We start from the raw sequence: 25,172 nt of genomic DNA, 5'->3' as shown, positions 1-25,172 counted from the left end.
ATATGAAAGGACTAATTAGCAATCTTGTTGTGCAAGGCCCCTTGGGGAATAGTGACCATAATATGGTAGAATTCTTTATTAAGATGGAGAGTGACAGAGTTAATTGAGAAACTAGGGTCCTAAACTTAGGTAAAGGTAACTTAGATGGTTTGAGGCATGAATTGGCTAGAGTAGACTGGCAAATGATACTTAAAGGGTTGACGGTGGATAGGCAATAGCAAACATTTAAGGATCACATGGATGAACTTCAGCAATTGTACATCCCTGCCTGGAGTAAAAATAAAACGGGGAAGGTGGCTCAACCGTGGCTAACAAGGGAAATTAAGCATAGTGTTAAATCCAAGGAAGAGGCATATAAATTGGCCACAGAAAGCAACAAATCTGAGGACTGGGAGAAATTTAGAGTTCAGCAAAAGAGGATAAAGGGTTTAATTAAGAGGGGGAAAATAGAGTACGAGAAGAAGCTTGCCAGGAACATAAAAACTGACTGAAAAAGCTTCTATAGATATGTGAAGAGAAAAAGATTCGTGAAGACAAATGTAGGACCCTTGCAGTCGGATTCAGGTGAATTTATAATGGGGAACAAAGAAATGGCAGACCAATTGAACATATACTTTGGTTCTGTCTTCACAAAGGAAGACACAAATAAGCTTCCGGAAGTATTAGGGGACCGAGGGTCTAGTGAGAAGGAGGAACTGAAGGATATCCTTATTAGGCGGGAAATTGTGTTAAGGAAATTGATGGGATTAAAGGCCGATAAATCCCCAGGGATAGTCTGCATCCCAGAGTACTTAAGGAAGTGGCCCGAGAAATAGTGGATGCATTGGGGATCATTTTCCAACAGTCTATCAACTCTGGATCAGTTCCCATCGACTAGAAAGTAGCTAATGTAACACCATTTTTTAAAAAGGCAGGGAGAGAGAAAACGGGTAATTATAGACTGGTTAGCCTGACATAAGTAGTGGGGAAAATGTTGGAATCAATTATTAAGGATGAAAGCAGTGACAGGATCAGTCCAAGTTAGCATGAATTTATGAAGGAAAAATCATGCTTGACAAATCTTCTGGAATTTTTTGAGGATGTAACTAGCAGAGTGGACAAGGGAGAACCAGTGGATGTGGTGTATTTGGACTTTCAAAAGGCTTTTGACAAGGTCCCACACAAGAGATTGGTATGCAAAATCAAAGCACATGGTATTGGGGTAATATACTGACGTGGATAGAGAACTGGTTGGCAGACAGGAAGCAGAGCGTCTGGATAAACGGATCCTTTTCAGAATGGCAGGCAGTGACTAGTGGAGTGCCGCAGGGCTCAGTGCTGGGACCCCTGCTCTTTGATTTGGATGAAGGAATTGAGTGTAATATCTCCAAGTTTGCAGACGACACTAAACTGGGTGGCGGTGTGAGCTGTGAGGGGGACGTTAGGAGGCTGCAGGGTGAATTGGACAGGTTAGGTGAGTGGGCAAATGCATGGCAGATGCAGTATAATGTGGATAAATGTGAGGTTATCCACTTTGGGGGCAAAAACGCAAAGACAGAATATTATCTGAATGGCGGCAGATTAGGAAAAGGGGAGGTGCAATGAGACCTGGGTGTCATGGTTCATCAGTCATTGAAAGTTGGCATACAGGTACAGCAGGCGGTGAAGAAGGCAAATGGTATGTTGGTCTTCATGGCGAGGGGATTTGAGTATAGGAACAGGGAGGTCTTACTGCAGTTGTACAGAGCCTTGGTGAGGCCTCACCTGGAATATTGTGTTCAGTTTTGGTCTCCTAATCTGAAGAAGAATGTTCTTGCTATTGAGGGAGTGCAGCGAAGGTTCACCAGACTGATTCCCGGGATGGCAGGACTGACATATGAGGATCAACTGGGCCTTGATACATTGGAGTTTAGAGGATGAGAGGGGACCTCATAGAAACGTATAAGATTCTGACGGGACTGGACAGGTTAGATGCAGGTAGATTGTTCCCGATGTTGGGGAAGTCCAGAACCAGGGGACACAGTCTTAGGATAAGGGGTAGGCCATTTAGGACTGAGATGAGGAGAAACTTCTTCACTCAGAGAGTTGTTAACCTGTGGAATTCCCTGCCGCAGAGAGTTGTTGATGCCAGTTAATTGGATATATTCAAGAGGGAGTTAGATATGGCCCTTCTGGCTAAAGAGATCAAGGGGTATGGAGAGAAAGCAGTAAAGGGGTACTGAGGGAATGATCAGCCATGATCTTATTGAATGGCGGTGCAGGCTCGAAGGGCTGAGTGGCCTACTCCTGCACCTATTTTCTATGTTTCTATATTTCTATACAGAAACAGATGGACGCAGAGACAGGTTCAGATACAGAAACAGACAGAGACTTGTACAGACATAGAAACAGGCACACACACAGACATGTACAGACGAAATAGAATGACAGACAGACAGAGAGAGACATGTACAGACACTGAAGCAGACAGACAGAGAGAGACATGTCATCATCATAGGCAATCCCTCGGAATCGAGGAAGACTTGCTTCCACTCTAAAAATGAGTCCTTAGGTGGCTGAACAGTCAAATACGAGAACCACAGTCCCTGTCACAGATGGGACAGATAGTCGTTGACAGAAAGAGTGGGCAGGGAGCCTGGTTTGCCATACACTCTTTCCGCTGCCGACACCTGATTTCTGCATGCTCTTGGCGACGAGACTCGAGGTGCTCAGCGCCCTCCCGGATGCACTTCCTTCACTTAGGGCGGTCTTTGGCCATGGACTCCCAGGTGTCAGTGGGGATGTTGCACTTTATCAGGGAGGCTTTGAGGGTGTCCTTGAAATGTTCCCTCTGCCCACCTTTGGCTCGCTTGCCGGGAAGATGTTCCGAGTAGAGCGCTTGCTTTGGAAGCCTCGTGTGTGACATGCGAACTATGTGGCCTGCCCAGCGGAGCTGGTCGAATGTGGTCAGTGCTTCAATGCTGGGGATGTTGGCCTGTTCGAGGACGCTAAAGTTGGTGTATCTGTCCTCCCAGGGGATTTGCAAGATCTTGTCGAGACATTGTTAGTGGTATTTCTCCAGCGATTTGAGGCGTCTACTGTATATGGTCCATGTCTCTGAGCCATACAGGAGGGAGGGTATCACTACAGTCCTGCAGACCATAAGCTTGGTACCAGATTTAAGGGCCTGATCTTTGAGCACTCTCTTCCTAAGGCGGCCGAAGGCTGCGCTTGCGATCTGGAGGCGGTGCTGAATCTCGTTGTTGATATCTGCCCTTGCTGATAATAGGCTCCTGTGGTGTGGAAAGTGGTCCACGTTGTCCAGGGCCATGTCATGGATCTTGATGACTGGGGGGCAGTGCTGTGCGGTGGGGCCAGGTTGGTGGAGGACCTTTGTCTTACGGATGTTTAGTGTAAGGCCCATGCTTTCGTACGCCTCAGTGAAGATGCTGACTATGACTTGGAGTTCAGTCACAGGCAGACACACAGAGACATGTGCAGACACAGAAACAGACAGACACAGAGACATGTACAGACACAGAAACAGACAGAAACAGAGAGACATGTACAGACACAGAAACAGACAGACACAGAGAGAGACATGGACAGACACAGAAAAGATTGATGCATAGTGACATGTACAGAGACAGAAACAGACACACACCGAGAGACATGTACAGACACAGAAACAGACAGACAGAAAATGACATGTACAGACACAGAAACAGACAGACACAGAGAGACATGTACAGAGACAGAAACAGACACACACAGAGAGGCATGTACAGATAGAAAAACAGACAGACGCAGAGACATGTGCAAACATAGAAACAGACTGACACACAGGGACATGGAGAGACACAGAAATAGACAGACCACAGAGACATTTACAGACACAGAAACAGACAGACGCAGAGACATGTACAAACACAGAAACAGACTGACACACAGGGACATGGAGAGACACAGAAATAGACAGACCACAGAGAGGCATGTACAGACAGAGAAACAGACACACAGGGACATGTACAGATATTGAAATGGACAAACATACAGTGACATGTACAGACACAGATGGACACAAAGTGACATGTACAGACACGTAAACAGACACACACACAGAGACATGCACAGACTTAGGCTTAGAAATTGCATAGTGCCCCGTCTTGGGCGATAACTTTTGCGGGAGCACAGAGGTATCGCTGGTCGCTGCACAATTCCAGCGGTCGGGAACTTCTGGTTTGGCGCCCCAGGAGGGAAGTGCCGCACTAAATCAAGTGCTACCACTTCCCTCGGAGAGCTCAGCGGAGCGAGAGGGGCGATAGTGGCAGAGCGCTGCTCAGTGTCCCGTGCAACACTGCCGGATCCACAGGCTCCTTCCCTGCCTTACAGGGAAGGGCCTTCGCTGCGGTGATTTCAAGGTAAGGCTGGGAATGGTGGGCGACTGCACCTGCCATCCACGAGGAGCAGCACCAAGAGCGCAGGGCTGTTCAATCGCGGGATGAGAAACATTCAAAAAAACAGCTCACAGGGTTCAGAATAAAATGTTGGCCTACCCGACCACCCACTGCCTTTAATTAGTGCTCCCCAAGCAGCGGCCGACCGAGGTGACCACGCCTCCTGCAGCTGCCGTTGTTGACGCCCGGCGATGCTGCAGGGGGTCGGGAGCGAATATCACATCTGGGGCGGTAACGGGGGCGCTGTGCACCGGATGACATCCCGATCTCCGTGGCGCAGGGGAGCAAGGTGGTGAGGTGTAGCACCAGTGCTAACCGGCCGTGCACGTTCGCGGGCGTCGGTAAGCCGGTAGTGCCCCATTATCGCCCCTCGGAGCTGCTCACGGGAGGCACAGAGGAGACCAATTTCTTCCGCCATAGGAGCAGACTGACACAGAGAGACATGTACAGACCATAGATACACAAAGGCAGACACTGACACAGAGACAGACATTGTGGAGAAACACAGAAAGACACAGACGGAGAACTACATGCATGTAGAAACAGAACCACAAGTGGAGAGATACAGATCAAAACAGTGAGACACATATGTAGATAAATACACAGACTTAGAAACAGACATTGACACACATAACATCACACAAACATAGGAACAGGAGTAGAAACAGTCACATGCACACACACACACACACATACAGTGAAATATACAGACATAGAAACAGATATTGACCCAAATAAAGTCAATGAAAGGCATAGCAACAGATACACAAACACACACACACACACACACACACACACACACACACAGAGTGAAATACACAGACTTAGAAACAGACAGACACACACGTAGAAAAAAACAAAGACATAGAAACGGCCACAGATACACAGACACATACAAAGAGATAGAAACAGAAATACTCAGAAAGTCATGCATAAACACAGATCCTAAAACAGAGAGACACTAAAACAGAGGCAGGCACAGAGACAGACACTAACACAGAGACAGAAACAGAGACAGACACAGACACTAACACAGACACTAACACAGAGACAGACACAGAGACAGACACAGAGACAGAGACAGAGACAGAGACAGACACTGACACAGAGACAGAGACAGACACAGAGACAGACACTAACACAGACACAGAGACAGACACTAACACAGAGACAGACACAGAGACAGACACAGAGACAGACACTAACACAAACAAACACTAACACAGACACTGACACAGAGACAGACACTAACACAGACACTAACACAGAGACAGACACTAACACAGACACTAACACAGACACTAACACAGACACAGAGACAGACACAGAGACAGACACTGACACTAACACAGAGACAGACACTAACACAGACACTAACACAGAGACGGACACTAACACAGAGACAGACACAGAGACAGACACAGAGACAGACACTAACACAGAGACAGACACTAACACAGACACTAACACAGAGACGGACACTAACACAGAGACAGACACTAACACAGAGACAGACACAGAGACAGACACAGAGACAGACACTAACACAGAGACAGAAACAGAGACAGACACTAACACAGACACTAACACAGACACTAACACAGAGACAGACACTAACACAGACACTAACACAGACACTAACACAGACACTAACACAGACACAGAAACAGAGACAGACACAGAGACAGACACAGAGACAGACACTAAGACAGAGACAGACACTAACACAGACACTAACACAGAGACAGACACTAACACAGAGACAGATACTGAGACAGAGACAGAGACAGAGACATACACTAACACAGAGACATAGACAGACACAGACACAGAGCCAGAGACAGAGACAGACACTGACACTAACACAGAGACAGTGGATAGTCAAGGGGCTATAGGGGGGAGGAACGTAACACAATCACAATTACTAAGGAGGTGGTGTTCAATAAGATAATGGGACTAAAGGCAGATAAATCCCCTGGACACGATGGTTTACATCCGAGGGTCTTAAGAGAAGTTAGGGCAGGGATAGTGGATGCATTGGTTGTAATTGAACCCAGGGGTGATGGGTGAGCGGGACTTGTTGCGAGTTAGGACACGGGCAGCCGAGTTCTGGATCGCCTCTAATTTATGCAGCGTGGAAATGGGAGGCCAGCCAGGAATGTGTTGGAAGAGTCAAGTCTGGAGGTAACAAAGGCGAGGATGAGCTGAGGCAAGGGGCGGAGACGGGCGATGTTTCGGAGGCGGAAATAGGTGGTCTTGGTGATGGAGTGGATATGTGGTCGGAAGCTCAGCTCTGGCTCATATAGGACGCCGAGGTTGCGAAGGGTCTGGTTCAGGCTCAGACAGTGGTCTGGGAGCGGGTTGGAATTGGTGGTGAGGGAACGGACATGTGCACAGACAGAGACTTACACAATACAAACACGCACACAGAGATACACACGCACACAGAGACGGGGACACTTAAACACACCTAACATACACAATGTAAACACGCGCACAGCGATGCACACACACACACACACACACACACACACACACACGAACAGACACTGAAAGAGTACTCCTACACAAAGGCCCACCGACACAGATAAACCCACAGATCGCAACCCGTGTACTAACTTTCCGTCTGAGAGATTGATGCCTCCAAAGATGGGGTAGTCCTCGGGTGCAGGTTTGCCGCTGTGGTCCTCGTACAGGAAGACCGGCGAGCGTCCCAGCTCCACGCCCACCTGCTGCATGCCTTGGTCACTGTAGATGGAGAGCAGGAAAGCCTGGGTCCCGGCCTTCGGCCTCACCAACGCCATGATGGAGAAGTCCTCGGGGAACCTCGAGACTGTGGGGATGAGAGAAGAGACAACGGGCATCACAGGGCGCTCATCGATCAGGGGAAAGAGGAGCTCGGGGACCAGAGCCAAGGGAGGGCAGTGACCCGGGGTGGGGGGGATCAGTGACCCGGGGGGGGGGGGGGGGGGTCAGTGACCCGGGGGGGTCAATGACCCAGGGGGGGGGAGGGGGTCAGTGACCTGGGGGGGGGGGGGTCAGTGACCCGGGGGGGGAGGGGGTCAGTGACCTGGGGGGGGGGGGGGTCAGTGACCCAGTGTGGGGGAGGGGGTCAGTGACCCGGGGGGAGAGGGGGTCAGTGACCCAGGAGGAGGGGGTCAGTGACCCAGGAGGAGAGGGTCAGTGACCCGGGGGGAGGGGGTCAGTGATCCAGGGCCAAAGGTCAGTGACCCAGAGCCGAGGGGGGTCAGTGACCCGGGGGGGGAGGGGGTCAGTGACCCAGGGCCAAAGATCAGTGACCCAGGGCCAAAGGTCAGTGACCCAGGGCCAAGGGGGGCCGGGGGAAGTGCACTGACCCATCGCCTGGTAAAACGACCCACGGTTATAACAAGTCCAACAAACTCTACTCAGCTCCTGCAGAACACGTAGCAACACATGCACGTAGCATATATAAAAGGAGGGAAGTCCTGCTACAACTGTACAGGGTATTGGTGAGACCATGCCTAGAGTACTGTGTACAGTTTTGGTCTCCGTGTTTAACGAAGGATATGCTTGTATTGGAGGCAGTTCAGAGAAGGTTCACTCGGCTGATTCCTGAAATGAAGAGGATGACTTATGAGGAAAGGTTGAGCAGGTTGGGCCTGTACCTATTGGAGTTTAGAAGAATGAGAGGTGATCTTATTGAAACATTTAAGATTCTGAGGGGGCTTGACAGGGTAGATGCTGAGAGGATGTTTCCCCTCGTGAGGGAATCTAGAACTAGGGGGTATAGTTTCAGAATAAGGGGTCGCCCATTTAAAGCAGAAATGAGGAGGAATTTCTTCTCTCAGAGGGTTGTGAATCTGTGGAATTCTCTGTCCCAGAGAGCTGTGGAGGCTGGGTCACTCGATATATTTAAGACAGAGATAGATAGATTTTTGAGCGATAAGGGAGTGAAGGGTTATGAGGAGCGGGCAGGGAAGTGGAGTTGAGGCCAAGATCAGATCAGCCATGATCTTATTAAATGGTGGAGCAGGCTCGAGGGGCCAAATGGCCTACTCCTGCTCCTATTTCTTATGTGAAGTAACACACATGTCTATTGTAGGCCTATTTATTGTTTCAATTGGGGCTCCTCAAGTGCAACAGAACGTTTTCCAATCAAAGACAGCAAGGGTGAGTTTCAGGCCCTCCACAGGAAGTTGCCCCAGGTACTGACATTGGCCGTGGGTCAGCAGTTTACGGTCTCTGGTTGGTGATGTCACAATGCAGCTGCCAATCACCATGCGGCCGTCACTGGCTCATACGCATATATTAGTATCCTCCAATCGTAAGCCAATGTCACGCTGCATGGCTCCTCCTCCCCTGCACGCGGCATCTGACCTCCCTTCCCCACCCCCAAAATTCCACACCGCCCGTTTCACACACTCCGCAGAGCTCCCCTCCCCCCCAAATTCCACACTGCCCGTTTCACACACTCCGCAGAGCTCCCCTCCCCCCCAAATTCCACACCGCCCGTTTCACACACTCCGCAGAGCTCCCCTCCCCCCCAAATTCCACACCGCCCGTTTCACACACTCCGCAGAGCTCCCCTCCCCCCCAAATTCCACACCGCCTGTTTCACACACTCCGCAGATCTCCCCTCCCCTCCCAAATTCCACACCGCCCGTTTCACACACTCCGCAGAGCTCCCCTCCCCTCCCAAATTCCACACCGCCCGTTTCACACACTCCGCAGAGCTCCCCTCCCCTCCCAAATTCCACACCGCCCGTTTCACACACTCCGCAGAGCTCCCCGACCCACTCCTCCCCCCGTTCTGCTCACCCACTTCTTACCTGGGAACAGTTGTTTGGTGGGGGCGCTGATTTGAGCCTTTTTGGATATTCTGTAAGCCACATCTGAGCTGGATACGGATTTCCTTTTGGGACAGAAGCCTGTAACTTTCCGTACTCCTTCCGGTAACGTATTAAACTGCAACACTCGTAAAACGTCCACGGGGTCGGCTGGAGGGAGAACAGAGAGGAGGGCATTCAGTGCTGCGGTCAAACGGGACCAAAGGATGTTCGCCGTGAGGCCTGCCGACCTAACTGCGGCGGTCAGAAACCCTCTCATCGACCGACCCCCGCCCAGCCCTCAATCCCCTTGGGCTAGAGATTCCACTTGCCTGTCCGGCCTTTGAAACTGGGCTTGGGCGATCAGACGTAAGGTGAACCTCTAGCCCTCTCCCACACCTCGTCTCCCCAGGTTGTCTCTTGGTCTCACCTAGCTTCCTTGGTGGCCCCCCCACTGGACCCTACTGCAAAACTGCCACCCTCCCCAATGACTGGAAGGCCCCAGCTGACTCCCCTTCTTATGCCTGACTCCCTGCACCCCACCCCCACCCACCTCACCCCCTCACCCCTTGAAAGCCCCGCAGAACCTCTCCACCTCCAGAGCAGGCACTGCTAAACCCTTCAGGGTTGTCTGAGAATTGAAGATTAGTCTCCCGGTTCCCCGCTGTGAGTAAAACCTCAGGTATAAAAAAGCATCTGGCAATTTCCAAAGGATCTGTGTGTTTGCTTGCATCTTCTCTGAGCACCAGTTATAAATGATATGAGCAACTAAAAAAGAGGCTGTTTCACTGTTAGTCCAGGGTCATCCAATCGGGTAACAAAAGAGGCCGGTCGCTTTCTGATTGGCCGGGGGAAGAATGATGGCACGAGGATGGCCAATGGCGGGACCACAACAACAACTTGTGTTTATATAGCGCCTTTAACCTAGTGAACCGTCCCAAGGCGCTGCACAGGAGTGTTATGAGATTTAAAATTTGACACCGAGCCGCACAAGTAGAAATTAGCGCAGGAGACCAAAAGCTTGGTCAAAGAGGTACATTTAAAGGAACGTCTTGAAAGAGGAAAGAGGGATAGAGAGGTGGAGAGGTTTAGGCAGGGAGTTCCAGAGCTTGGGGCGCAGGCAACAGAAGGCACGGCCACCGATGGTTGAGCGATTATAATCAGGGAGGCTCAGGAGGGCAGAATTAGAGGAGCGCAGATATCTCGGGGGGTTGTGGGGCTGGAGGAGATTACAGAGGGAGGGGTGAAGGCATGGAGGGGTTTGTAAACAAGGATGTGAATTTTGAAATCGTGACATTGCTTAACCGGGAGCCAATGTAGGTCAGCGATGGGTGAGCGGGATTTGGTGCGAGTTAGGACACGGCAGCCGGGTTTTGGATCACCTCTAGTTTACGTAGGGTAGAATTTGGGTGACCAGCCAGAAGTGCGCTGGAATAGTCAAGTCTGGAGGTAACAAATGCACAGTTAAGGGCTTCAGCAGTGGATGAGCTGAGGCAAGGGGCGGAGATTGGTGAAGTTACGGAGGTGGAAATAAGCGGTCTTAGTTATGCTGCACATTTCAGGGACAATCCCAGTACACAAGGGGTTAAATCACTCACTGTGACACACACCCAGTGCACAAGAGGTTAAATCACTCGCCATGACACACACCCAGTACACAAGGGGTTAACCTGCTCACTGTAAGTCATTCCCAGTGCACAAGGGGTTAAATCACTCACTGTGACACATTCCCAGCACACAAGGGGTTAAATCACACTGTGACACTCTCCCAGTGTACAGGGGGTTAGACTGCTCACTGTGACACACTCCCAGTGCATAGGGGGTTAAACTTCTCACTGACACATTCGCAGTGCACAGAGGGTTAAACTTCTCACTGTGACACATTCCCCCCCCCCCCAGTACACAGGAGGTTAAATCACTCACTGTGACACATTTCTCGTGCACCGGGGGTTAAACTGCTCACTGTGACACACTCCCGGTGCACAGGGGGTTAAATCACTCACTGTGACACATTCCCAGTACACAGGGGATTAAACTGCTCATTGTGACACATTTCCAGTGCACAGGGGGTTAAGTCACTCACTGTGACACATTCCCAGTACACAGGGGGTTAAACTGCTCACTGTGACACACTCCCGGTGCACAGGGGGTTAAATCACTCACTGTGACACATTCCCAGTACACAGTGGGTTAAACTGCTCATTGTGACACATTTCCAGTGCACCGGGGGTTAAACTGCTCACTGTGACACACTCCCGGTGCACAGGGGGTTAAATCACTCGCCGAGTCACATTTCCAGGACACAGGGGGTTAAATCACTCACCGTGACCCATTCCCAGTACACAGGGGGTTAAATCACTCACTGTGACACATTCCCAGTACACAGGGGGTTAAACTGCTCACTGTGTCACCCCTCCAGTACACAGGGGTTTAAATCACTCCCAGTGCACAGGGGGTTAAATCACTCACTGTGACACATTCCCAGTACACAGGGGGTTAAATCACTCACCGTGACCCACTTCCAGTACACTGGGGGTTAAACTGCTCACTGTGACACCCTCCCGGTGCACAGGAAGTTAAACAGCTCACTGTCAGACATCACAGTTGTGGTTGCAACTACCGCTTCTAATTCATCTGAAGTCGGTTTAGAATTAAAGTAATTAACTTCAAGTCTGAGATTTCAGTAAAATATGTAAATATAAAGGTCGCCTGACCCCTCAATGACCCAGGAGTGGCGCAGGAACTAGCTGCTGTGCCTTTAAGTGGATGCCCAGAGTTACGCCCAGCTTTACTTTAGCAGCGGGATATTCCACTTTGAGTTCAAGTCTTGGCTCATTGTTCTTTTGGCAGCACCAACCCCAATCCTGACAACTTGTATTTACATCGCGCCTTTAATGTACTAAAACATCCCAAGGCACGTCACAGGAGCGATTATTAAACACAATTTGACACCCAGCCACTAAAGCAGATATTAGCGCAGGTGACCAAAAGGGTCACAGAGGTAGGTTTTAAGGAATGTCTTAAAGGAGGAAGGAAAGGTAGAGAGGTGGAGAGGTTTAGGGAGGGAGTTCCAGAGCTTGGGGCCCAGGCAGCAGAAGGCACGGCCACCGATGGTTGAGCGATTATAATCAGGGAAGCGTAAGAGGCCATAATTAGAGGAGCGCAGACATCTCGGGGGGTTGTGGGGCTGGAGGAGATTACAGAGATAGGGAGGGGCGAGGTCATGGAGGGATTTGAACACAAGGATGAGAATTTTGAAATTGAGGCGTTGCTTAACCGGGAGCCAATGTAGGTCAGCGAGCACAGGGGGTGATGGGTGAGCGGGACTTAGTGCGGGTTAGGGTACGGGCTGCCGAGTTTAGGATGATCTCAAGTTCACGGATGGTGGAACTAGGGTTGCCAATTCTGGTTGGCCCTATTCCTGGAGGTTTTGAAGACCTCTGGCTTCCAACCGCCCCATACCGCCCCCCCAGGCTCCTGCCATTGGTGGCCTGACATGTCCACCTTGCCTTCCCAGCCAATTGGAAAGCGAACAGGCTCTTCATTACCCGATTGGCTTATTCCTGACTGCCCGTCAAACGGACTTTCTTCCCCCAATCTCCAAAATGTAATTACTAAATAAAGGAGGAGAACAAAACATCAATGATGATGGTGTTTCTCCCGGATTGCAGTGACCTGGAGATTAGACTTCGATTCCTGGAATCTCCAGGGTAATCCTGGAGGGTTGGCGACTGTAATGTAAGCACCGGTGAGGAATGCTCACAAGTTGGTCGAGCTGTTGCATCGTGAGTGGCTCGGCCCGTCACGTGATGTTCACAAGACTCAATAAAACCCCAGCCAGTCGGGTCTGGGTCATCCACGATGAGGCAGGTGGATGTGAGCCTGGTGGATGAACTGGTAATGTGTAGTGCTATTGTTAAACCTTTGTTAATAAACCAATTCATTCTCAATAGCAATGTGTTGCTATGAATTCTTAAGCAAAGAACCCATGAAGCAAATACATTACAGCGATGGTGGAAGGTTGCACAGGCCACCATCGGTCCTCTGGTGGACGAGTGAATGTGTCTCACCCACTCACACCCTGCCCCCCCAGGTGCCACCTAGTTCCACCAGTTCCACATTAAAATGTCCACACTTCTACTGCAGTCTGTCTGAGTTACATTCATCCCTCAACCCATGCCGCTCAAAGCAGATGGCCCGCTCTTTGCCCCATTGTTATTTGTGGGAGCTTGCTGTGCGCAGGCTGGCTGCCGCGTTTCCCTACACTGAGACACTTCAGAAGTAGAAACGGCAGAAGTACGCGACAGGCAGCGAAGCGCTCAGGGTGGCAAGCTTCGACCCAAACGGAGTCACTTTCTCTTTGTATCCCCCGTACTACAGAGCTAGAGATTGTGAGGCAGCCTCCTTGGTTTGTAGCCACAACCCGCTGGCTGTTTATTTGGGATCCTTTCCCTGTTTACATATTTGGGATTGTTATTTGACTGCAGCAGGCTGCTGCTGCCGCTGCTATTCATTCTAGACCCCTGCGGGTATCACAGCGGCTGCCAATGAGCTGAAATTGGCCCTCACCTCTGATATTTTACTCTAAACCGGCCAGATGCAGGGGAAAATAAAACTGCCAAAAGAAATAGATTAATTAAAAAAAACCTGCTTCCCTTTAAAACAAAACGATAGATTTTCTTTTTTAAACACACGACCCTTTCTTAAAAGACCCGGGCTGCCAGCGACCTAAACCAGCGACCTTAAACAGGGCGGCAGGCTGGCTGAGCTGGAGTAGCAGACGGCTAAGTTCAGTGGGTGAGTAACCCACTCAGTCCTCGACTGCCTCACTGGTATTGTTTGGTCTTCTGTCAGCTCTCTGGGAATCTTGCCCGGTAACTGAGTCACTGCCGCTTGGAGCCAGGCCCATCAGGCTCTGAGAACCACTGTTTCCTGACTAGGCCCGATGGAATGCCAGGCATTCCCTACCCTCTCCGTGCCAGCGGGCATTGCTGCACCAGACGGCTGGGTGTATCCAGTCCGGCAAGCTGCAATTTCTAGCATCCTCAGCAACACTTTCCCCCCCCAGATACATCAAGAAAAGAAAAATGGGACTTTTCTTAAAGAGGCGCCGTTTTTCCATTTATGAAAGATAAATTGGTTCTCAGGGCTCGGTCACAGAGCTGAATGGTCATTGGCTCACTCTCTCAGGGCTCGGTAGCCAATCAGAGAGCTGAATGGTCATTGGCTCTCGCTCTCTCAGGGCTCGGTAGCCAATCAGAAAGCTGAATGGTCATTGGCTCTCTCTCTCTCAGGGCTCGGTGGCCAATCAGAGAGCTGAATGGTCATTGGCTATCTTGCTCTCAGGGCTCGGGGGCCAATCAGAGAGCTGAATGGTTATTGTCTCGCTCTCTCAGGGCCCGGTATCCAACCAGAGAGCTGAATGGTCATTGGCTCTTGCTCTCTCAGGGCTCGGTATCCAATCAGAAAGCTGAATGGTCATTGGCTCTCTCTCTCAGGGCCCGGTATCCAATCAGAGAGCTGAATGGTCATTGGCTCTATCGCAGGGCTCAGTATCCAATCAGAGAGCAGGCTGTGTTTTCTGTCCCTTGCTGTTTTCTTGCAATCTGCCAGTCTCAGTCTTTCAGATAAGACGTTAAACCCTGTCTGCCCTCTCAGGTGGACGTAAAACATTCCACGGCCACTAATTCGAAGAAGAGCAAGGGAGTTAAACTCAGTGACCTGGGGCCTGTATTTATTCCTCAACCAACGTCACTGAATGATCACTAAATGATCTGGCTGTCACATTGCTGTGTGTGGGAGATTGCCGTTCGCAAATTGGTTGTGGCATTACCTACATTACAACAGTGACTACACTTCAAATAGTAATTCATTGGCTGTAAAGCACTTTGGAAAGAGCTGGGGCTGTGAAAAGTGCTTTACAAAAATACATATGTCTTTCTTTCTTTGATAGAACTTGAGTTACGGCTGATTTGATATAAATCTCTCTGACAGGAAACTTGCCACCTTAGCTGCACTAACTGAATTCAGAAAGGAAAGTTGCAGAGAGAGGGAGAGAGAGAGTGGACTGTGCCTTTAAGGGGATGGCTGGCCCGTGCTGTTAGGCTGTCTGCCCAATGACATCCAGCACTGTCAATCCATGCTCCAGACAGGCTGGAGGAGACACTGGGCCCAGGGCCCAGGGCAGGCCGACCCCAATCGTATGTGCGGTCCTGCGGGATTTAGAGCCAGGGCTGTTTCTCCTCTGCTTCACTGCCCCCTGCTGCCCAGCCCCGCTCTCCCGTCTCTCTGCCAAATCCCCCCACCCACCACTGAATCCCATCATCTGGCCTCACGGTTAGCCCCCACCTCCACCGAGTCCAGCTGTGCCTAACTTAGCCCAAGATGGTGCATGCCCTCTGACCTCTGACCCCCATATGTCGCTTTGTGCTTTTATTCATTCTGCCCCCAAACCCCCTCCCCCCCCCACCCCGGTTAACTTTCTCCCGCACCCGCCCCCCACACAAAAGGGGCTGACATACACTGGGCTCTAATCACACAGGCAGAAGACACCCTCTGTGGCTTCCTTAATGCATCCATGCTTCACCTGCATGCTTTAGATGGGAGCTTCGGCCGCCAGCTATTCAACTGTGGGGAGCATCGCGACCTGTACTCGTTCACTATCAGCGCAAATACACATTGCAGTTGGTAGGGTTTGGAGCTGGTGGAGTGATGAGGGGGTGCTGCACTGTCAGAGGGACAGTACTGAGGGAGTAAAGCACCATCAGAGGGGCAGTACTGAGGGAGTGCGGCACTGTCAGGGGGCAGTACTGAGGGAGTGCTGCACTGTCGGAGGGGCATACTGAGGGAGCGCTGCACTGTCAGAGGGGCAGTACTGAGGAAGTGCTGCACTGTCGGAGGGGCATACTGAGGGAGCGCTGCACTGTCGGAGAGGCAGTACTGAGGGAGCAGTGCACTGTGGGAGGGGCAGTACTGAGTGAGTGCTGCACTGTCAGAGGGGCAGTACTGAGTGAGTGCTGCACTGTCGGAGAGGCAGTACTGAGGGAGCAGTGCACTGTGGGAGGGGCAGTACTGAGGGAGCACTGCACTGTGGGAGGGGCAGTACTGAGGGAGCGCTGCACTGTCGGAGAGGCAGTACTGAGGGAGCAGTGCACTGTGGGAGGGGCAGTACTGAGTGAGTGCTGCACTGTGGGAGGGGCAGTACTGAGTGAGTGCTGCACTGTGGGAGGGGCAGTACTGAGGGAGTGCTGCACTGTCGGAGGGACAGTACTGAGGGAGTGCTGTACTGTCAGAGGGACAGTACTGAGGGAGTGCTGCACTGTCGGAGGGGCAGTACTGAGGGAGTACTGCACTATCGGAGGGGCAGTACTGAGGGAGCGCGACACTGTCGGAGGGGCAGTACTGAGGGAGTACTGCACTATCGGAGGGGCAGTACTGAGGGAGCGCGACACTGTCGGAGGGGCAGTACTGAGGGAGTGCTGCACTATCGGAGGGGCAGTACTGAGGGAGTGCTGCACTGTCGGAGGGGCAGTACTGAGGGAGCGCGACACTGTCGAAGGGGCAGTACTGAGGGAGCGTGACACTGTCGGAGGGGCAGTACTGAGGGAGCGCTGCACTATCGGAGGGGCAGTACTGAGGGAGCGCGACACTGTCGGAGGGGCAGTACTGAGGGAGCGCTGCACTATCAGAGGGGCAGTACTGAGGGAGCGCGACACTGTCGGAGGGGCAGTACTGAGGGAGTGCTGCACTATCGGAGGGGCAGTACTGAGGGAGTGCTGCAGTGTGGGAGGGGCAGTACTGATGGAGTGCTGCACTGTTGGAGGTGCCGTCTTTCAGATGAGATGTTAAACCGAGGCCTCGTCTGCCCCCTCGGGTGGACATAACAGCTCCCCTGGGGCTGGGTTTGTTTTCTTTGGAGCAGAGGAGGCTGAGGGGAGACCTTATTGAGGTGTATAAAATTATGAGGGGCCTGGATAGAGTGGATAAGAAGGACCTGTTTCCCTTGGCAGAGGGTCAATAACCAGGGGGCATAGATTTAAAGTAATGGGTAGAAGGTTTAGAGGGGATTTGAGGGGAAATTTCTTCATCCAGTGGGTGGTGGTGGTTTGGAACTCACGGCCTGAAAGGGTGGTAGAGGCAGAAACCCTCACCACATTTAAAAGATACTTGGATGTGCCCTTAAAGTAACCTACAGGGCTACGAGCCAAGAACTGGAAAGTGGGATTTGGCTGGATGGCCTCTTGTTCGTCGACGCGGACACGATGGGCCGAAATGGCCTCCTTCCCTGCTGTAAATTTTTATGATTCGATGATTGTGGTCTCCCTCATCTCGACGTCGACCTTAATCCCGAGCTTCCCTGTTGGTGCTCTGCAACCTCCTCACCATCCCCCACCCACCCTGATAGCCAGGCTGGGAGAAGAAGCTCGAGGATGTGAGGAGGCTTCCCGCTAAAGCAGACAGTGTCCCTCGGACAGTAGTCAGGCCCAGCCCCCAGGAGCAGGCGGGCAGAGGATCACATGCTTGAACAAGCGAGGAAGCTGGGCAGCTCACCCGCCAGCACCCCAGGCTCCCAGCCAGCACTTGGCTCCACCTCAAAGAGACGAGGATTTCCGACTGTGGCGTTTAACTGGTGATTTTCCGCTCTGGCAACAACAGCTTGCGTTTATCTAGGGCCTTTAGCATAGTAAAACGCTTCTCAGGAGAGATGACCAAATGAAAATTTGACACCGAGCCGCATAAGGAGAAATTATGGCAGGTGACCAAAAGCTTGGTCAAAGAGGCAGGTTTTAAGGAGCAGCTTGAAGGAGGAAGGAGAGGTAGAGAGGTGGAGAGGTTTAGGGAGGGAGTTCCAGAGCTTGGGCCCAGGCAACAGAAGGCACGGCCACCAAAGGTTGAGTGATTATAGTCAGGGATGCTCAAGAGGGCAGAATTAGAGGAGCGCAGACATCTCGGGGGGTTGTGGGGCTGGAGGAGATTACAGAGATAGGGAGGGGCGAGGGGCCATGGAGGGATTTAAAAATAAGGATGAGAATTTTGAAACCGAGGCGTGGCTGAACCGGGAGCTAATGTAAGTGAGCGAGCACAGGGGTGATGGGTGAGCGGGACTCGGTGCGAGTTAGGACACGGAGCAGCCGAGTTTTGGATGAGCTTCAGGTTATGGAGGGTCAACTCTAGTTCATCAACTGCCTGGGGAGCCATGGAGACAGGGGTGCAGGCAGCCACCCAACCGTGCTCCCTCTGTCACCTCCTCGCTTGCCTCTTCCTCGTTTATCGATGCCACCATGCTCAAGCTGAAGCTCAGTGGGCAGCCCTCTCGCCTCTGAGGCAGTAGATCGTCGTTCCAATTTGAATGTCGGGCCAATGCTCCAGTGCAGTGCTGAGGGAGCGCTGCACTGTGGGAGTCACCACAGTTCAGATGAGACGATAAACCAAGGCTTCAGGTCCTACCGCACTATTTGAAGATGAGCAGGGGAGTTATCCCCGGTATCCTGGGCCAATATTTATTTCTCAACGAAACGTACTAAAATACATTATCTGATCATTTATCTCATTGCTGTTTGTGAAATTCCCAGTAAACGCATTGTAACAGATTCAATGTAATGCACTGTAACAGATTCCCTGTAATGCATTGTAACAGATTCAATGTAACACACTGTAACACAATCCCTGTAACGCATTGTAACAGATTCAATGTAACGCACTGTAACAGATTCCCTGGAACGCATTGTAACAGATTCAATGTAACGCACTGTAACAGATTCCCTGTAACGCATTGTGACAGATTCAATGTAACACACTAACAGATTCCCTGTAACGCACTGTAACAGATTCAATGTTACACACTGTAACAGAGTCCCTGTAATGTATTGCAACATATTCCATGTAACACACTGTAACAGATTCCCAGTAATGCACTGTAACTGATTCTCTGTAATGCACTGTAACTGATTCCCTGTAACGCGCTGTAACAGATTCCCTGTAATCCACTGTAATAGATTGCATGTAACACACTAACAGATTTTCTGTAATGCACTGCAACAGTTTCCCTGTAACGAACTGTAATAGATTTCCTTTAATGCACTGCAACAGTTTCCCTGTAACGAACTGTAATAGATTTCCTTTAATGCACTGTAACAGGTTCCCTGCAACTCACGGTAAAAGATTCCATGTAATGAATTGTAACAGTTTCCCAGTAACAAACTGTAACAGATTCCCTGTAACGCACTGTAACAGATTCCATGTAAAGCACTGTAACAAATTCCCTGTAACACAATGTAACATGTTCCCTGTAACGCATTGTAACAGATTCCAAGTAATGCATTGTAACTAATTCCCTGTAATATGCTGTAACAGATTCTCTGTAATGCACTGTAACTGATTCCCTGTAACGCACAGTAACAGATTCCCTGTAACCCACTGTAATAGATTACATGTAACACACTGTAACAGATTTCCTGTAATGCACTGTAACAGTTTCCCTGTAGCGAACTGCAATAGATGTCCTTTAATGCACTGTAACAGGTTCCCTGCAATGCACGGTAACAAATTCTATGTAATGAACTGTAACAGTTTCCCAGTAACAAATGGTAACAGATTCTCTGTAATGCACTGTAACAGATTCCCTGTAACGTGCTGTAACAAATTGCATGAAACACATTGTAACAGATTCCATATAACACACTGAAACATATTCCCTGTAATACAATGCAACAGGTTCCATGGAATGCAATGTAACAGATTCCCTGTAACAGAATGTAACAGATTCCCTGTAACACAATGTAACAGATTCCCTGTAACGCATTGTAATGGATTCCAAGTAATGCAATGTAAAAGATTCCCTGTAATGCATTGTGACAGATTCCAAGTAATGCAATGTAACAGATTCCCTGTAACAGAATGTAACAGATTCCCTGTAACGCACTGCAACTGATTCCCTGTAACGCACTGTAACAGATTCCATGTAGCACACAGTAACAGATTCCCTGTAACAGTTTCCTTGTAACACACTGTAACAGATCCCCTGTAACGCATTGTAACAGTTTCCCTGTACAGCACTGTAACAGATTTCCTGTACAACACTGTAACAGATTCCATGTAACACAAGGTAACAGATTCCAAGTTGCACATTGTAACAGATTGCCTGTAACACACTAACAGATTCCCTGTAACGCACTGCAACTGATTCCCTGTAACGCACTGTAACAGATTCCATGTAGCACACAGTAACAGATTCCCTGTAACAGTTTCCTTGTAACACACTGTAACAGATCCCCTGTAACGCATTGTAACAGTTTCCCTGTACAGCACTGTAACAGATTTCCTGTACAACACTGTAACAGATTCCATGTAACACAAGGTAACAGATTCCAAGTTGCACATTGTAACAGATTGCCTGTAACACACTAACAGATTCCCTGTAATGCACTGTAACCGATTCCCTGTACAGCACTATCAGATTCCATGTAACGAAAGGTAACAGATTCCCTGTAATGCACTGTAACCGATTCCCTATCCAGCACTGTAACAGATTCCATGTAACGAAAGATAACAGATTCCATGTTACACACTGTAACAGATTCCCTATAAGGCACTGTGACCGATTCCCTGTACAGCACTGTATCAGATTCCATGTAACAAAAGGTAACAGATTCCATGTAACACACTGTAACAGATTCCCTGTAATGCACTGTAACCGATTCCCTATCCAGCACTGTAACAGATTCCATGTAACGAAAGGTAACAGATTCCACGTAATACACTGTAACGGATTCCATGCAACACATTGGAACAGATTCCCGATAACACACTGTAACGGATTCCCTGTGATGCACTGTAACAGATTCACTGCAACACATTGGAACAGATTCTCGATAACACACTGTAAAAGGTTCCCTCAAATGCACTGTAACAGCTTCCCTGTAATGCACTGTAACAGATTCCCTGTAACACATTGTAATAGATACCCTGTAACACAATGTACCAGGTTCCATGTAACACATTGTAACAGATTCCCAGTAGTGCATTGTACCAGATTCCCAGTAATGCACTGTAACAGAGTCTTTGTAACGCATTGTAACAGATTCCATGCAACACATTGTAACAGATTTCCTGTAACTCATTGTTACAGACTCCCTGTGAGCACTGTAACAGATTTCCTGTAATGAACTGTAACAGATTTCCTGTAACACATAGCAACAGATTCCCTGTAATGCACTGTAACACATTCCCTGTAACACAATGTACCAGGTTCCATGTAACACATTGTAACAGATTCCCAGTAGTGCATTGTACCAGATTCCCTATAATGCACTGTAACAGATTCCCTGAAACGCATCATAACAGATTCCCTGTAACGCACTGTAGCAGATGCCATGTAACACATTTTAACAGATTTCCTGTAATGCATTGTAACAGATTCCATGTAACGCACTGTAACAGTTTCCCAGTAACATGCTGTAACAAATTGCATGAAACACACTGTAACAGATTCCATGTACCACATTGTAACAGATTCCTTGTAACATAATATAACAGATTCCAAGTAATGCACTGTGACAGATTCCCTGTAACACATTGTAACCGATTCTCTGTACAGCACTGTAACATATTCCATGTAATGCAAGGTAACAGATTCCCTGTAACACACTGTAACAGATTCCACGTAACACATTGGAACAGACTCACGATAACACACTAACAGATTCCCTGTGATGCACTGTAACAGATTCCCTGTAACACATTGGAACAGATTCTCGATAACACTCCCTCTAATGCACTATAACACATTCCTTGTAATGCACTGTAACAGATTCCCTGTAGCACATTGTAACAGATTCCATGTAACACAATTTACCAGATTCCATGTAACGCATTGTAACATATTCCCTGTAATGCATTTTAAAAGATTCTCTGTAATGCACTGTAACAGATTCCCTGTAGCACACTGTAACAGATTGCATGTAACACATTGTAACAGATTTCCTGTAACTCATTGTAACAGATTCCCTGTAATGCACTGTAACGGATTTTCTGTAATGCACTGTAACACATTCCCTGTAACACATGGTAACAGATTCCCTGTAATGCATTGTACCAGATTCCCTATAATGCGCTGTAACAGATTCCCTGTAATGCATTGTAACATATTCTCTATAATGGACTGTAGCAGATGCCATGTAACACATTGTAACAGATTTCCTGTAATGCACTGTAACATATTCCATGTAACGAACTGTAACAGTTTTTCAGTAATGTGCTGTAACAAATTGCATGAAACACACTGTAATAGATTCCATGTAACACAATGTAACAGATTTCAAGTAATGCAATGTAACAGATTCCCTGTAACAGAATGTAACAGATTCCATGTAACGCACAGTAACAGATTCCATGCGATGCAATGTAACAGATTCATTGTAACACACTGTAACAGATTCCCTGTAACACAAGGTAACAGATTCCCAGTGATGCACTGTAACAGATCTCCTGTAACACACTGTAACAGATTCCAAGTAACACACTGTAACAGATTTCATGTAATGTAAGGTAACAGATTCCCTGTAACACAAGGTAACAGATTTCCAGTGATGCACTGTAACAGATCTCCTGTAACACACTGTAACATATTCCGTGTAACACACTGTAAAAGATTCCTTGTAACACATTGGAACAGATTCTCGATAACACACTAACAGATTCCCTGAATGCACTGTAACAGATTCCCTGTAATGCACTGTAACAGATTCTCTGTAATGCCATGTAACAGATTCCCAGTGATGCACTGTAACAGATCTCCTGTAACACACTGTAACAGATTCCCTGTAACACACTGTAATAGATTCCCTGCAATACACTGTAATAGATTCCCTGCAATGTATAGTAACAGATTCTCTGTAACACAATGTAGCAGATTCCGTGTAATGCATTGTAACAGATTCCCTATAAAGCACTGTAACAGGTTCCCTGTAACACATTGTAACAGATTCCTTGTAACACACTGTAACAGATTCTCTGTGATGCACTGTAACAGATTTTCTGTAATGCATTGTAACAGATTCCCTGTAACACATTGTAACAGATTCACTGTAATGCAATGTAACAGATTCCCTGTAATGCACTGTAACAGATTCCCTGTAATGCACGCAAACAGATTCCCTGTAATACATGGTAACAGATTCCTTGTAATGCAATGTAACAGATTCTCTGTAACACTCTGTAACAGATTCACTGTAATGCACTGTAATAGATTCCCTGTAATGCAATGTACCAGATTCCCTATAACACACTAACAGATTCGCTGTAATGCAATGTAACAGATTCCCTTTAACACGTTGTAACAGATTCCCTGTAACACAATGTACCAGTTTCCGTGTAATGCATTGTAACAGATTCCCTGTAATGCATTGTACCAGATTCCCTATAATGTGGCTTAACAGATTCCCTGTAACGCACTGTAACAGATTCCCTGTAACACATTGTAACAGGTTCCATGTAACACATTGTAACAGATTTCCTGTAATGCACTGTAACAGATTCCATGTAACACATTGTAACAGATTTCCTGTAACTCAATGTAACAGATTCCCTGTAAGCACTAGCATATTCCCTGTAACGCACTGTAACACATTCCCTATAATGCACTGTAACAGATTCTCTGTGATGCACTGTAACAGATTTTCTGGAACACTCTAACAGATTCCCTGTAATGCACTGTAATAGATTCCATGAAATGCAATGTAACAGATTCCCTGTGACACAATGTAACAGATGCCCTGTAACACGTTGTAACAGATTTCCTGTACCACACTGTAACAGATTCACTGTAATGCAATGTAACAGATTGCCTGTAACATGAGTAAAAGATTCCCTGTAATGCACAGTAGCAGATTCCCTGCAACATACTGTAACATATTTCCTGTGATGCAATGTAACAGGTTCCCTGTAACACACTGTAACATATTTCTTGTAATGCACTGTAACAGATTCCCTGTAATGCACTGTAACAGATTTGCTGTAAGCACTATAACAGATTCCCTGAAATGCACTGTAACAGATTCCCTGTAACACAGTGTAACAGATTCCCGTTAACACAAATTAACAAATTTGTTGTAATGCACTGTAACAGATTACCTGTAACACAATGTAACAGATTGCCTGTAACGCACTGTAACAGATTCCCTGGTACGCACTATAACAGATTAACCTGATTCACACTGTAACAGTTTCCCAGTAACACACTGTGACAGATTCCATGTAACACACTGTGACAGATTCCATGTAACACACTGTAATATTCCCTGTAATACACTGTAACAGATTCTCTGTAATACACTGTCACAGATTCCCTGTAACACTGTCACAGATTCCCTGTAACACACTGTGAGTAGATTCCGTGTAATTCACTGTAACAGATTCCTGTAATACACTGTAACAGCTTCCATGTAACAACAGTAACAGATTCCCTATAACATACTATTAGTAAATTCCCTTTAATGCACTGTAGCAGATTCCCTGTAAACAACTGTAACATATTGTATGAAACACACTGTACTAGTTTCCTTGTAATGCACTGTAAATGTATTACCTTTAACACACTGTAGTTGATTCCCTGTAATCACTGTAGCAGATGCCCTGAAACGCCATGCCACTGATTCCCTGTACCACTCCGCGGACGATCACCTGTAATGCACTGTAACAGAATCCAATTAACACTTAGTCACACATTCCAAGTAACACACAGTAAATTTCATGTAACGCACTGTAACAGATTCAATGTAACGCAATGTAAAGGTTTCCTGCATCGCACTGTAACATACTCCCTGTAACAAACTGTAACAAATTCCCTGTTATGCACTGCAACAGGTTACTTTTAATGCACTTTTAAAGGATTCCATGTAACACACTGTAACGGATTCCTTGTAACACACTGTAACAGATTCCCTGTAACACA

General features: G+C 48.3%; 1 protein-coding gene across 1 annotated transcript in view; it reads right to left on the bottom strand.

The window, feature by feature from the left end:
* LOC139230192 (collagen alpha-1(XI) chain-like) overlaps positions 1 to 25,172 on the bottom strand; it is a 202,843-nt gene that overhangs the window by 143,912 nt on the left and 33,759 nt on the right. Inside the window, exons 2-3 of the mRNA XM_070862033.1 lie at positions 9,227 to 9,394; positions 7,035 to 7,248 (exon numbers count right to left, since the gene is read on the bottom strand). Coding sequence (XP_070718134.1) covers positions 7,035 to 7,248; positions 9,227 to 9,394 — 382 coding nt within the window. The remainder of the gene's footprint in view (positions 1 to 7,034; positions 7,249 to 9,226; positions 9,395 to 25,172) is intronic.

The sequence above is a fragment of the Pristiophorus japonicus genome, chromosome 19 (genome assembly GCF_044704955.1).
Source record: "Pristiophorus japonicus isolate sPriJap1 chromosome 19, sPriJap1.hap1, whole genome shotgun sequence".
NCBI classification, from domain to species: domain Eukaryota; kingdom Metazoa; phylum Chordata; class Chondrichthyes; family Pristiophoridae; genus Pristiophorus; species Pristiophorus japonicus.
The sequence above is the reverse complement of the archived record's forward strand: the minus strand, read 5'-3'. Positions and strand labels throughout refer to the sequence as shown.